General features: G+C 35.0%; 1 protein-coding gene and 1 pseudogene across 1 annotated transcript; both read left to right on the top strand.

The window, feature by feature from the left end:
- The first annotated feature begins 5802 nt into the window (after window positions 1-5802).
- Window positions 5803-9909, top strand: LOC148914882 (UPF0481 protein At3g47200-like). The gene is made up of 2 exons (XM_089043324.1): window positions 5803-6437; window positions 8793-9909. Exons 1-2 carry the CDS (start codon window positions 6165-6167, stop codon window positions 9690-9692), a joined length of 1173 nt encoding a protein of 390 aa, XP_088899450.1. The 5' UTR covers window positions 5803-6164; the 3' UTR covers window positions 9693-9909.
- Window positions 9910-10422: 513 nt separating this feature from the next.
- Window positions 10423-11378, top strand: LOC148914881 (PRA1 family protein D pseudogene; annotated as a pseudogene).
- Window positions 11379-16138: the final 4760 nt, after the last annotated feature.

The following is a 16138-nucleotide window of genomic DNA, read 5'->3' as shown; positions in this document are numbered from 1 at the left end:
GGGTAAGAAATTGACTAAAATACCCCTATCCCACGGGTAAATTCTTAATTCCACTTAATTAAATTAAAGCATGGGATAAATTTGGGGTCGGGGTGTTACACTGGGCCTTTCTGGATCTTGGGTTTCCTCTTGTTGGGCTGGGCATGCTAATTTAGGCTCAAACAGTAGTTGTGTTCCATAAAAATAGGATTCATTATCTGATTTTTCTTTTAATTTTAATTTTTTTTAATATGAAAAAATGTGAATTTACCATATTATCCTGATTTGATTAATAATTTCAATTCTGAATGCTTGCATTAACGCATTTTCTAGTATTTTGAATGTTTTACCATTCTCTGTCTTTTGCTATATATATATATATATATATATATATATATTAAATATAGTCTAATATGTAAAAACTTATTCAAGTTCAAAATAAAGTCTATTTTTTTTAATGAATTTAGTTACAGGGTAGCAATAAAAATAAAATAAGTAAACTTTCAATTATGTTGTTTTCATTTTGATAATATCTGTTTTTCGGTTGTATTTAATATATATGTATTTGTTTGTTTTATGTTAAAGCTTATTGAAAATTAGTCAATAAAGCTATGAACTAACATGGTTTATATGATTTAATGTACATTTATTTCTAGAAAGAGTACATAAAGTACAAAAAAAAAAATTATTATTAAATTTTAAGCTAATAATTTTAGCTAGTTGATCCTTTAAAAAATTCCTAGTTCCGCCCTTACATCAGTGTTGTGCATTTTATTTTATTTTTGTTAGTGAAATTACAATTTAGAAAATAAAAAATATTTAATCTCTCTTGCATATATATTTTAAATAATAGTACATTTGTGTACATAGAGAGAGGATTATTGCATTAGGAGTCGTTTGTTGCGCAGGCTTGGCTTGAACTAAATTTAGTATCACGTTTGTTTCATCTAATCCTAGTCTTAATGGGATTACTAATATCGGGCCCACCAAGAACACCTCCTTAAGAGGAGACTACTAAACTCATGTGGAAAGGAAGGATTAATTAGTTCTATACTTACCAATGTATAAGATGCAAATATTGTACTGTAATAATAATAACATATATTACTATTACTACTACTACTATTATTATTATTATTATTATTATTATTATTACATACCCATATTTATATATTAAATATGGCCTCAGCCTCTTCTGAAATTCCACTTGAAGCTCTCAAGTCCAACAAGTCGTCGGGTGTTTAAGGAAGACGCTGTTAGGCTTGGGTATATTTGGAAGACAACAATCCACGGGCTTTCGACAACATGGCTAGGCCTACATTTTGTGGGCTTTAATGATTTTATTATTATTTTTTTTTTTGGTTGGAAGGTTTTCTTTCCTAATTTTAAACAAGGATTCTTATTTAAACCATGATTTGTTTGTTTGCTTGTTTTTTTTTTTTTTTTTTTTTTTTTGAGGACCTTTCCTATTGAAAGGGCGATAGCATATTAAACTCTCACACACAACACGGATGCTAGGACTCGAACCCAAGACCTTGCCTAAGGGAGTAAATACTCCAAACCACTACAGTAGTGGGGCCTTTGCACCATGATTTGTTTTTTGGTATAAGGTTTTACCCTTTCAAAATTGCACATTCGCAAAAGAAATCCTAGGTCCACTAGTGTATATACGTACACATATATATAATATATGCACATATACACAATATATAATATATATATATGCATATGCATATATACATATATAATATATATAATATACATATACTTATATACATTATATTATTATTATTATTATTATTATTATTATTATTATTATAATATATCCATATACACATATACATATTAATATTATAATAATATTCTAAGTGTATATATGTAATATATATTATATATTATAATGCATATATATTTATTTACACATATATGTATATATATATATATATATTATACCCATGTATGTATTATAATATCAGTTCCCTTCAGTTGAGGGATCCCTCAAATAACACTATTTGAGGGATGGGGCGCTCAGCTGTTGGATGTCTTTTAATGAGATTGTGCGACTGTGATTGTTTTCAAAGTTTTAACCCGTTTTCACTCAAATGACCCGCAAAAGACGAAGTCAAGCACGCACGCAGAAGAGGAAACGAAGGAAGAGGAAGAGCCAGCTCTTGCAAGTGAAGGGCAGATCCACCATCACCACCAAGAGCGGACTCGACAATCAGGTATGGGTATCGCGTCGATGGTTATTTTTTTCTCTCTTTTCTCCATCTGGGTTGTGGCTTTAGATTTGGGGTTCTGTGATAGTTTTTTAATATGGGTTTGAAAATTTCTACTCAAGGTTCAGATTACACCTGACTTCTCGTGGGTTTCTTGATTTTGAGTATCATGTATATGTGTTATCTGTGCTGGGTTGTAATGGTTGTGAGAAAACAATAAACCATTTGATCTTCTGTTAATCAATAAGGAATGCATTCGAATCCTGTGGGATTCACACTTTGATTTGTGGATTAATTTTTTTTTTCTTCCACATTCATGTCAATTTCCTCTACTTTCTGTTGATTTCTATTGTGTTTCATGTTTTTTTTTAAGAAAAAAAAAATGATTGTTGTGGGTTCATTCTAGGACTCACTGATCTGCAACAAATAGAGAATGAGTTTGTATTAATTCATGTCATTTACTATTGTTGTTGAGGTAAGGTAACAGATATAACTGTTTGAATTTGTTATGGAATGCATAAAAGTGGTCTAAATAATCCTTCTAAGTTTGCAAATAATCTTTTTTATTTTCAAAACCAGAATACACACAGCCAAACGATAAGTTAGTTAAAATTTGTATGTTATCCAGTTAAAGTAGATGATTTTAGTGAGCCTAAACAATTTCAGCCTAAACAATTGTAAGCCAAGTACATAATACTATAAAAGTGGCTTTAGCACCTCAAATAAAATGTAACTGTTTGTTTTGGTAAACAAAACGAAAAAGGTCACTTTCCTTCCTTGTCTCTGAAGCATATGTTTTTATGTGTGCTAATGAAGCCTAAGGATTTAATATTTTTGTTCTGCAATAAGCCTTGTTGCTTACCATGTTGCTTCCTCTCCAATTTCCATGATAGTTCTTTTATTGGAACTACAAAGTGTTTTAAGTTTTTACATCTGTCCATTATGGTTCCAACTTCTGATATAGAATTGGATTGGATTGGATTGGATGCAAGAGATAATAGAATTTTGTTCTTTTTTTTTTTTTTTTTGAATCAGAAGATAATACAATTCTATTCGGTTCAGGAACTTGCTTCGTTTACTTCAATAAAGATAAATACAATAGAATTGCTTAACTGAATTTGTGATGTTCATAATACTTTTTTCGCTTATGTATGACAGTGATAATAAACTTTAAATGCGTTGCCATTCATGAAGCCATTAAAATGACTATAAATGCTTTGAAGTACTTAGTGTATCTCTTTTTCAGATGCTTATAGTGTTTGAGTTATATGAAAGTTTTGTAATTGTAGGAAGAAAATATGATAATTGAAGGTATTTATCTGTTTCGTTTGTTTTTGTTTTCTTGCAGGCTATATGGCTAAAACAAACGAGATGATCATTTTTGCACAGAAATGTTAAGTTTGGCTTTAGTAGATGGAGGCCGTGGCTTAGAGTTTCTATGAAATCATCTTCTGTTAAGCGTGTAAATTGTATCGCAATGCCTTAGATTAGATTAGGTGACGTAAATTTGAAGTTGTTTGTTGTATCAAGGTAATGTCACTTGGGACCTGTAATTATCAACGTTTGATGGTTGAAAGAGGTTCATGGCAGTTTAGAGCTATTCATTTGTTAGCCTTACAACTTCAAATTTCTGCATAATTCACAAAAGCCACACATGTTAATGTTCCTAAGTCAGACTTGAAAGTCACATGACAAATCATCACTGTTCACATATATTTTCTGCAAACAAACTAATCTCATCAACCAGAAATTTCTGATCATTATTATTTCCACACTGAATATAGCACTTTATTCTGGATTACAAACATTACAATGAAAACAACTAAATCATGTTTGCTCCTTCGAAGCTCTTCTTCTACAGAAATTTGCCACAACCATACGTGCATTTCAAATCAAAACATTCCAATTCATATCTGTGAGAGAGACCTTATCTCTATAAAATTTCCGCACAAACTTCACCACTACTATTGGACTTTTTATCAAGCACAAAAATAATTTCAATTTCAAATGCGTATTAACAATTCATATGCAATCTCATAAGCAAGTACAAAAACAATTTCGAATGTGTACTATAACAAAATGCTTATAATTGATTGTCATTGAAAAAGCACACAAGCCCATTCACTATTTGATATTCGAATATGAAATTGACTTTTTTTTTGTTCTTTTTTTTGGTTGCCTATGCAGTTAGAACTCATTCTCTAATTTTACAAGCAATTTCTTAAATAAATAAAAATGAAACCCAATAGAAATCAACAGAAAGTAGAGGAAATGACATGAATGTGAAGAAGAAAAAACATTTAATTCACAAATCAGAGTGTGAATCCCACAGGATTCGAATGCATTCCTTATTAATAGAAGATCAAATGGTTTCTTGTTTTCTCATAACCATTCAAACCCAGCTCAGATAACACATACACATGATACTCAAAATCAAGAAACCCCAAATCGAAAACCACAACCCAGATGGAGAAAAGAGAGAGAAAAATAACCATCGACATCGATACCCATACCCGATTGTCGGGTCCGCTCTTCAACTGGCGATGGTGGATCTGCCCTTCAGCTTGCAAGGGTTGCGTCTTCCTCTTCATTTCTCTTCCGCGTGCGTGCTTGATTTCAGTCTTTTGCGGGTCACTTGAGTGAAAACGGATTAAAACTTTAAAAACAATCACAGCCGCACAATCTCATTAAAAGACATCGAACGGCTGAGTGCCCCATCCCTCAAATAGTGTTATTTGAGGGATCCCTCAACTGAAGGGGACTGATTATAATATACACATATACATTATATATGTATAATATATGTATATCAGAGAGCTTCCATTGAGGGATCCCTCAAATAAGCTTATTTGAGGGACACCCTTTGTAGGCCCCACTCCGGATTGTATTTCACTAATCCAAACATCTATTTTGTAGATACTCATTTAAAGATCATCTTTACAAAAACTCACTTGAATCCGATATCATTTGACCACTCAATTGAGTTATTGAAATTTTAGTACTTTCTTGAAACACCTTGTTCATTGATTTTGTAAGACACAATTGGATATTGAAACGGTTTCCGATTTGTCTAATTTTTTGTAAGGATGATCTATGAATGAAGACCTAAAAAATAGATGGTTTGGATTATTGGGAAAAGAATTGTAAGGTACCCTAAAGAGCGTCCCTCAAATAAAATTATTTGAAGAATCCCTCAATAAAAGGGGACTGATATATATATATATATTATATTTATTATAGTATACATATATACATGTATATTATTATTATAACATACCCATATATATTATATATTATAATATACATATACACCTATATACACATATATATATATATGTGTGTGTGTGTATATGTATTTTACCCTTGTATACATTATAATATACATATATACACATGTATACATGATACCCATGAAAAAATATAAAAAAATCTAATCCTCGTCCTAGTACTAGTCTAAGCATACACCAAACGCAGGATAAGTGTTATCCGACTTAAATCAAGCCAAGCTAAGTCAAGACAGTCCTAAGCATAGTCCATACTAAGATAATAATCCTGTGTAACAAACGAGAGTGCTAGCTATATACTACCACATTCGCTCCTTTTTGATTCTATGCCACTCCTTTTTGATTCTATGCCACTGCAATATGCTTCAGACTTCCAGGACAATATATACATAGTTGGACAGGTCATCATGGCTATTGAAACCGAATGCAGTGCGGATCGTCCTTATATTGTTGGAGAAGATAATTTAATTGAAGCATTGAAAGAGAGCATGAGCAAAAAGCTTGGCCTTGCTGCTAAATCACCCTTGACTGTCAGAAGCTGCATCTTCAAAGTTCCCCAAGTGCTCCAGAGGCATATGAACCTCACGTCATCTCAATCGGACCCATTCATCGAGACGGTAGCAAACAATTCCAGCAATTGGAAACTGTGAAGCAGTGGTATTTAAAAACCCTTCTCTCCCGCATGAATCTAAGCTTAGAAAAATTTATCGATGGCTTTAATGAATTTTTATTACATGAATCTGAGGAGAAAGGCATCATTGAGTTTGGGAAAGGAGCCCGTGACTTTTATGAAGAACCACTTGACTTTAACGACAAAGAGTTCATGGAAATAATGATACTTGATGGTTGCTTCGTAATACAACTAGTTCGGAAGTTTATCCACCATTGGGAAAAAGAGGATGACCCCATATTGAACGAGGAAAAAGAGGATGACCCCATATTGAACACAGTGGCGGTTCTATGATTCAAAAGCCGATCGGGCAAAACTTATATAACAAACTTGACGAAACGAGTGAATTTCATTAATAAACATAAAAGAAAATTACATAGTGAGAGGAGACATAATAAGCCTTACCCTCAAATGCATTTATATCTACAAATACAAAAACTAAAATAAAAACCAAAAGAAAAAAATAGAAAAAAAAATTATTTCGCATTAAAAAGAAAGATAATATAGAGGACTATATTAATTTTTTAAAAAACAAGATTTGTTTCGAGAGAAATGGGAAGGAAGAAAATTGGCGGAGCTAGGTTTTTTTTTTTTTTTTTTTTTTTTTAAACGAGTTGTGACCTTATTTCTCTCCTTATTTCCTTTTATAAACGTTTATTATGACATCCGTTTTTAGGTTTCCACCTCGAGCTCCATAGCCCTATCAATTATGTTTCGCAATTTCTGAAATAGTTATCTTTGTGCAAGACAATTTTTTTAAATAATAATAAGTAATGTAGGTAATATTTTTCTAACAAAAAGAGAGAAGGAAAAGGAAGAGAGAGAGAGAGAGAGAGAGAGAGAGAGAAGAAAAAGAACGGAAAAAAAAGAGAGAAGGGATGAGAGAAGGAAAACAATAGAAAAAAAGAGAGATAGAGAGGAGAGAAGGAAAAGAATAAAAAAAGGAGAGAGGAGAGAGGAGAGTGTAAGGAAAAGAATAAAAAAAGGAGAGATGAGAGAGGAGAGTGTGAGGAAAAGAATAAAAAAAAAAGTGGTGTTTTCCTCACTCCAATTTTATCTACTTAGGGGGTGTATTCAATTGAGATTTTAATAGATTGTTTTGAAGCTTAAAAGTCCAGTGGTATTAAATTAGGATTTTTAAGTAATCAATAAAAATATGGTGGTATTCAAATAAGATTTTTAAATAATCAATACAAATCTTGTGGTATTCAATTAGGACTTTTAAAAGATAAGAAAAAGTACGGTGGTATTAAAAAACTTGCCGATTTTGAGGTATTTTGTTAAATAGTGTATTGTGTGAGATTTTTGAGTGGGTGATATAAATACCAAACCCCATAAAAATCCCACCCTCCTATGCATGATTCTCACGTTTTTTGTTTTTGGGGAAGATGAACAAATGAAGATAAACAAGGTACTCATGTCTTTACAAGAGCTTGGTTTAACCAGACTCGATCCTTCTGTATTTAGTGGATAGACTCAGATAGGTTTCTTTGCTTTCTCTAGTCTATCTTGTTTTCTTTTTCTCCGGCTGTTTGGTTGCAGGAGGTGCTTCTCGCCTTTCTTTTGGCTTCATGTCTATACTATTTGTTCGCTTTCATCTTATGGATAATCCCTTTGCCCATTAAAAAAGGAGACTCAGATGGCTTACCTTCAGACATCTAAACAATAATGTCAGATACGTTGCTTTCAATAGTTGTTCATATTGTGCAATATGCATGCATTTTTCTCAATAGATTTTCAGCTCATTTATTTCCTTTGAATTATTTGTCTTTCTTTAGTCAATTTGTGGAATTAATTTGAGTGACAAGTGTTCTATACTAGTTTCATGTCATAGCTGGACCATTTTGACTTGTTTTCAGCTGTCCAGTTTCTTATTTGAATTGATTTAATTAACTTGTCTGTTGTAATATTTATAAATTCAATTAATTCAAGATTTTTCCTTCTTGTGGCTTGTTTCCTATGTCAATTCTCAGTTCCAGACCAAGTTCTCTATCCAAAAGTTAATAGATGTACGGTTCTAGTTTAATGATAGTGCTTGAAGTTTGGGACTGCTATGGTTTTAGCTCTAGAACAGGATGATTTGAAGATAGCCATACATGACAGATAGTAATGATAACTTGAGCTAAGATTGGTGTAACTTCAACTTTCTGCTTCTTTAAAGGCTTGGCATCCTTTAACTAATGGATGAAAGATGGCTAACCCGAATCCAATCCACACTTCGGTGAAATCTACTATGGAGAATACAAGCAAGTCCTACATGAATTAAAATCATAAGTAAAATCTTGTAATTACAATCATTAAAATCATAAGAAAAATCATGTAATTACAAATCAGGTTGAAATCTATTACATTAAAATCATGTAATTATAATCTATTAAAATCTCAATTGAATACACCCACTTTACACTCCATTTTATAACTAAAAAAGGAGTGTAAGCGGATAAAATTGGAGTGAGAAATCATTACCCTAAAAAGAAGGAGAGGAGAGAGATGAGAGTGTATGTAATACTTTTTTTAACAAAAATTAGGGCCGGGCAAAAGAGACGAGAGGAGAGAGAAAAGTGCGGGTAATATTTATTTGACATAAATTTGGGCCGGGCATGAGCCCAGCCTGCCAAAGGCTGGAACCGCCCCTGATTGAACATGGATTGCATGTTGCAATATGTATGTCATGATCTTTTGTTATTAGAAAATCAGCTTCCTTGGTCTGTTCTTAGTTGTTTATATCGCTTTACCTTGGGCAAACGCAACGGTGAACCCTCGTTCAGTGTAGTCCTGCTCTGTTTCTTCAGTTTATCACTACACTCGTCGAACAAATATTGCAACTCCTATTTTCAATATCTTATGGAACTTGACCAGAAGGTTGATGAGAATGGAGTTTTGCACATACTTGATCTAATCAGAACTTCCATTGTTTTCGCATTCCAACCTTTTGAACCTTCCAGTAGAAATGACCAAAATTGTCTTTGGTGGTTCGCAGAAAAGGAAGAAAAAGAGATTGAACCGGAAATTCAGGAAATTCCTGCAGTAGCAGCTCTCTCAGAAGCAGGAGTTAAATTTGAAAGGGGCTCGGATAATAATCTAATGAACATCGAATTTAAAGATGGGGTTTTAACAATTCTAGAACTAGCAGTTGCAGAGTTGACCGAACCATTATTCAGGAACCTCATCGCCTTTGAGCAGTGCTATCATGGTCGTTCTCAGCAAATAACATCTTACGCCGTTTTCATGGACAAACTCATCAATTCCGACAAGGATATAAAGCTTCTTTCTAAGAAAAAAATCTTAGCTAATTGGCTGAGCGTCGAAGATGGTTCTAACTTCTTTAACAAGCTTTACACTGACACCGTTGTCAAAGAGTTCCACTATGACAAACTCTGCGCTGAAGTGAATAAATATTACCAGGTTGGATGGCACAAGCAGTTAGAAATATTGAGGCGCGACTACTTTGCTAACCCTTGGACAACCATTTCTTTGATTGCAGGAATTATCCTTCTGGTTCTTACCTTATTGCAGACCATATTTACCATTTATCAATAGTTTTCTATCCTCAGTACGTAGTTGTTAAGAATAAGGGTGCATGTGCGGATATAGTGTTGTATTGTTAAGAGTTTGTATTGTTAAGAGTTTGTTTAAGCTGAGAGAGTTGTTAAGAGTTGTTATATATTGTAAGAGAAGAGAGAGATATACTCTCAATCAATGTAATAATCTATATATCTGAGCAATAATAATACTATGAGAAGAGGATCTTCCTTCATATATATCTTCTCTGTTTCTCTCTCTCTTCTTTTTTTTCCTTCTACTATGAGATTGTTACGCTAACATGGTATCATGAACCATTTGGGCAATATTTCAAATTTGCAATCCCCAATTTTTTGTTTTATTTTATAAGCTTATTTGAGAGGGGCACTTTTGTGCGGTTTGGTCGGCATTGTATTTTAATGATATAGCCCGTCTATTTTTTAGTTAATTCTTCAAAGATCATCTCTTCAAAAAATGACTTGAATTGAAAATCATTTGAACACGCAATTAAATGTTTGTATAAGTTTAGAATATTTGAATTCAAATCCCTCTTTTTCAAGATTAGACTAGTTTAAAATTTGGTCTTTTCAGTTAAAAAATTAAAAGCAGTTAGATTTAGAGGTTTTAGTGTAGACACATCAACCATTTTAATCAGTTAATGATGAACTTATTAAAGTGAGCCGTTTGTAAGAATAATTTTTATTTTCCTTCAACACTGGGCTTTGCTTAGCCCAAGTAGCCCTTGATTGGATTTAGACTGGGCCCCAATGATTGGGTTGAATCAAAACCTGTCAAAGCAAATCCGGTTAATCCTAAAGCGGAGGTCAACTCCGTTGACCAAATGCCATTTCGCCATTAGCAGCGAGAGAGACTGAAACGAAAGAAACACAAAGATGAAAGACCCATCTCTGTTTTGCTCAGATTTTAGCATTCTCCAGCCTAAAAACCAAAGGTTTTGAAGAACCCAGTTTACAATGTCCATCGGATTGGTGTCCCATGTCAAGGAAGTAAGCCAATCAGCGAGTGCCACGCTTTGGTCGTGGGGGGAACTCCTGGAGCCGACCGCACTCATCCTCCCCTCCAATCTCTCCGAGGCCACGACCCGACTGGCCCAGAACTTGACCCATTTCCGCTCCGACTACACCTTGGTCCTCTTGACCGAGCTCTTCCTCAGCCTCCTATACCACTCGGTCTCCATCATCGTCCTCTTGATCATCTTCCTCTACTTCTCACGTGACCAGCCCCTCGAAGTCTTTGGCTTTACTGTGGGAGACCGTGTTGTGATGGTTGTTCTTGGAGTGGTTACGGTGTTGGCTCTCGTCTCGACCTATGTATTGCTCAACGTCGACATTTCAGTGGAGACTCGGGTTCTTGCACGTGGTGTTTAGGGGCACGGAGGACCGTGTTATGGATGACCAAGAATCGCCTCATGGGACTCTGCTCTCGGATGATCATGATTCATGACCCAAGTGGGAATTATGATAACAAACATTACCTTTGGATGATCATCAGATCATGATTCATGACCCAAGTGGGCATGGAGGACCTTGTTTTGGAAGTGTTAGTTGATGAGAAACTGCAACTCAATGGATTGTGTATGATAACAAACATTACCTTTGGATTGATTGTGCTTCTAAATACTTGTTTACAACAGGGAGTATAGGATTTTAATAGATATACTTCAATTTGGTTACTCCATTGTCATCTGTGATATTCATCTGTTTTTGCTCTTGGTACTACATTCATTTGAGAATGTATCAAATGTCATCTGTGATGTTGTTTGTTTTTTTTTTTTTTTTTTTTTCTATTTATATGTTACAAATAAATCGAATGAAGGTATATAAGCGGATTCATATTTGGGTTGGAGTGGGCTCCGGCCCAGTACTGATTTTACGAGCCGAATCTAAATAAATCAAATAAGCCCACCTCTCAGTAAACCAAATATACTCCCAATGGTTTGATTGACTTTGGAGCATTGTCGTGCAACTTTCGAGAAGAGCCATCAATGAACCAGACTCAAGCATGGCTTTGACAGCTTCCTTGGCTTGTAGCTGTCAATTTTTCCTCACAAACACTCTCTCTCTCTCTCTTACTTCTTTCTCTTTTTCTTTTTCTTCTCTCTTTCTTTCCTTCTTTATTCTCTCTGTTTCTCTTCTTTTTTTCTACATTTCTATATTTTTCTACGTTTATCTGTTTGTCTACGCATTGATGGTGTTAACCACCATGGTTGGAACAACAGCTATAATAGATCTCCCAAAAAATAAAATAGCCCACCCCTATAAAAATTCCTAAACCTCCTTTATGACCTTAGGACAGCCACTGGGACTCACATCTTATGATCATCAACAAAACTTGACACGTCACTACAAATGCAAACCTGCCAAGACTAAGAGAGATAGCAAACCATAAAGTGTGAGGTGAATCTATGGGACTCACGTATTTTGAGCTCTAGAATTAACCTTCAAATCCCGTCGTGACAAAAAAAATGACATAATAACTTGATAATGTTGTGAATCTCATGGACATTTTGTGATAAGATGCAAAGTGTAATTCACTCAAACCAAAATCAGCTAAATTTAACAGCTTGAAATAATTTTTCTAAATGAAATCCTAGCACGGTGACAAAATATTAAATGAAAACAAATATGTTATATTATAGATGAATGTAAAACGTACATATATGAATAAAAACCTATTTTTTATCAGTTACTGGGAGATCATTAGACTGCAATATTGCACACGACCCGCTAACACGACACGAATTCGCACGAAATTATCGATTTGGGTTGAGCTTAATGGGTTGGGTTGAAAACGGTGAACCCGTTAGCTACCCGTTAAGCTAACGGGTTGGGTTGGGTCAATTCGCGAATATTCGCATCCACCCGTTAAGGAGGGTAATTTGGTAGTTTTACAAAATATTTTTTCTTTTCTTTTCTTCTTCCCCTTTTCCTCTTTAGTTTCCTTCTTTCCGTGTCTATTTCTTCTTTCTTTTTTGTCTTTTTCCTCTTTCCCCTTTTCCTTTTCTTCTTCCTCCCGTTCTTCTCTTCTTCTCTTCTTCTTTGCTTCTCTGCTTCCTTGCTCTTTTTTGGTCAAAATTCTCTTATGCTCTTCTTCTCTCCACTCAATAGACTCCGGCAGCCCATTCATCACGGATCAAGAAGGAGGTTGTTGGTTTTGGTTCTCTCAGTCAATTTTGAATTTTCTTTCTTCCTCAGTTTATGTAGTTGTTGAGTTTTTAATATATATGTGTGAGAGAGATATACTATTTTGGGGTGAGAAGACTGAAATAAAGAGAGAAAGAGGGAAGAAAAATTAGGGTTGGGGTTTGGGGGAAAAAAGACAGAGAAGGTGTGTCGGGTAGAGAAGCTGTGATAGTTTTTTTTTTTTTTTTTTTCTGGTTTATTCTTAACGGGTTAACGGGTCGTGTCGGATATTCGCGAATTGTAACGGGTCGTGTTTGGGTCTAGTATTTGTCACCCGTTAACTTAACGGGTCGTGTCGTGTTAACCCGTTAACTTAATGGGTTGACACGAACACGACCCGAAACCCGTTAATACGACCCGTTTGCCAGGTCTAGAGATCATGGATATGTCCTCATACCTTTTTATCGAATGTAGAACATACACGCATGCATAACTTTGGTAGTCATTCAGAAACTCCTGTCACAGACGTTATGCTATGAAATCGCATTTTTTTTTTCTTTCTATTGTTAGAAAACAAAAATTTATCGAAAATACGTGACATTAGTCAGTGTGTATAAGTTCCAGATAATGCTGACCCATTTGTCACTTTTGTGGTACAAGATGCAACTATCTCTAGAATGGAAATATCCATAGCTGGTTCACAATGGAAATGTTTCATATTTTCTAAGAAAAATTAGTGTATAGTGACAAAAAAAATTTAGTAATTAGCATCTGATACAATATTATCTATTTTTGTTTTGGATATGGTGGATTAGTTGTAACTTTTATTTAGTTAAAAATCAATGGGCCTAATCAGGTGCTCTTTAGGTTTGTTTAATTTGTATTTGAAATAACATTTTTACCCTTTGTATTTCAAGAAACCAACAATAAAATCTAGAATCATTCTTTACTTTGATTTCATCAAGCTATATAATTGAATATCAAGCCAGGAAATTATGTACCTAACTATTCAATTAGTTTATCATTGTATATCCAAATACTTACATAACCAAACCTTTTACCAAAAAGCCATACTTATAATCATTCGCATAGTACATATATCATGTACACCCACCAATGGGTATATGGAAATACCATAAAATCCAAAGGCAACAGGGAAAGAGGAAACTAGCTAACCACCTGTGTAGACAAATCGGGTAGGTGGCTAGGGATCCTGGCCAACCCTGCGCAGATAATATGAGTAGGGTGGTGAAGAGTATCCTATTAACTTTACCACATGTTGGTACTGCACTATTCTCCACATAGATGTACCTCAAACATAATCCACCAATTCCAATAATATACCGTCAATTCCAAGTACATCCTCGCAGAATTCGGGGGACAAGAGGTTGCCCCGAGACGCAATACTCGCAGAACTCAAGGGACACATGGTCGACCTGAGATGCATTCCTCGTAGAATTTAGGGATATATGCTCAATTTGAGAATGCAAATCCTCGTAGAACTCAGGGAGATATACTCCGCCTAAGCAAGAAAATAGTTCGTCAATTCCCCTTGCATGACTCAAGGAGATATACTCAACCTGAGAATGCAAATCCTGGCACCACATGGTTCGAGCCTCCTTGATACTCGTGGGACAATGTCATACACATGTAGAGAAGTCTGAAGGCAACTGAGGTGTCCGAAGACAATCCGAAGGCAACCATATGTCCGAAGACATTCCGAAGGCAACTGTATGTCCAAAGACATCAATATTTCTAAAGGCATTAATATTTCTGAGGGCAACATATTTCCAAAGGCAACTAGGATGTCCGTAGACATCAATATTTTCGAAGACAACCAGGATGTCCACAGACATCAATACCTCCGAAGGTAACCATATTTCCAAAAGCAACACAATCCAATTATTAATCCATTTAACACATATATAAAAATAAACGTAGATATATCATGCTTAGAAAGTAAAAGAGATAGAACATTAATTCATAAATAGTTAATAAAACCCTCATAAGAAAAGTACTGTTTTGAAATCAAACAACCAAACCATAAACACCTCCCAACCAAAAGGGTCTTGATCGGGCCAACAAGGCCCACCATCTAGGTCAATTAGGAATGTGAGGCCCACAACCATTGATTCCAGATTTGAAAGTTTTTATAAATCTAACAAAGCATACTAAACAAGTCTCAAAGGTTTGATCTCATTCGAGTGGTTAGATCTAAGCCAATCATAAGAAAAGTAGATATATCATGCTTAGAAAGTAAAAGCGATAGAACATTAATTCATAAATAGTTAATAAAACCCTCATAAGAAAAGTACCGTTTTGAAATCAAACAATCAAACCACAAACACCTCCCAACCAAAAGGGTCTTGATCGGGCTAACGAGGCCCACCATCTAGGTCAATTAGGAATGTGAGGCCCACGACCTCGGATTGCAGATTTGAAAGTTTTTATAAATCTAACAAAGTATACTAAACAAGTCTCAAAGGTTTGATCTCAATCCAGTGGTTAGATCTAAGCCAATCGCATGATTGAACGACGGTCATTTCGCTTAAACTTAGAATCATTGACTCGGAGTATCTGGGACTCCGATTCTCAATCAATAAGTTCCTACACGATCTTAGAGGTACAGAGAACAACAAATTTTAAATTGGGACCGATCGAACGGTCCAAACCTATTGAACCCGGATATCGCATGATAGTGCAATATCTGTTGGACTGTCAAACGATAACCAAATCCAAATCTGAGCATACCGTCGTACTCAAGACGACAAGGGAAACAATTTAGAACTCAATAGGCTCCCACACAATGGCCCATGCTCAGCCATCCGCAACGACCAGCAGTGGGTGTCTTGACAAAAAATCTCCAAACCACATGCCAATACCTATACTAACACATTCAAACTAACAAGAAAAGCAACTTTTGGTCTTCGGAACCAGGCCAAAAAGTGGCCGAAAATGGGTTAAAAAGGCCTCGTTGGCCCAATATGGGTATTTAAATCATTCTTCAAAACTCCAAAATTAACCCAAAATAACTACATAAACAGATTTCCATACCCCACTAGATAGATTTGGCCGTTGGAATGGCTGGAAAACACCTAAAAACCAGCAGAAAAAGGACAAAGCCACTGGACCTATTTTTCGTTAAAATCAGAGAAATCCTTAATGGTTGACGTCGATTAACCATTGGGCTAGGTAGCGGAGGAAGAGATGAACATTTTTCGTTAAGGTGGCGTGGCCAACGGGTGCACGACGGCATTGATTGGTGGCTGGGAAGTTGAATAGTCACTGTTTGATATAGTGAGTGATTGTTGCGAACAGTCA

The sequence above is a fragment of the Prunus mume genome, linkage group LG8, assembly GCF_029339155.1.
Source record: "Prunus mume cultivar Tortuosa linkage group LG8, ASM2933915v1, whole genome shotgun sequence".
Classification (NCBI taxonomy): Eukaryota; Viridiplantae; Streptophyta; class Magnoliopsida; order Rosales; family Rosaceae; genus Prunus; species Prunus mume.
This window is presented reverse-complemented; position numbering and strand designations above follow the sequence as displayed.

Excerpts from the sequence above, each read along its gene's own strand:
- LOC148914882 (XM_089043324.1), top strand. The coding sequence starts at position 6,165 with ATGAATCTAAGCTTAGAAAAATTTATCGATGGCTTTAATGAATTTTTA. Across the intron at positions 6,438-8,792 it reads CCATATTGAACACAGTGGCG|AACATGGATTGCATGTTGCA; the intron begins GTTCTATGATTC and ends CGCCCCTGATTG.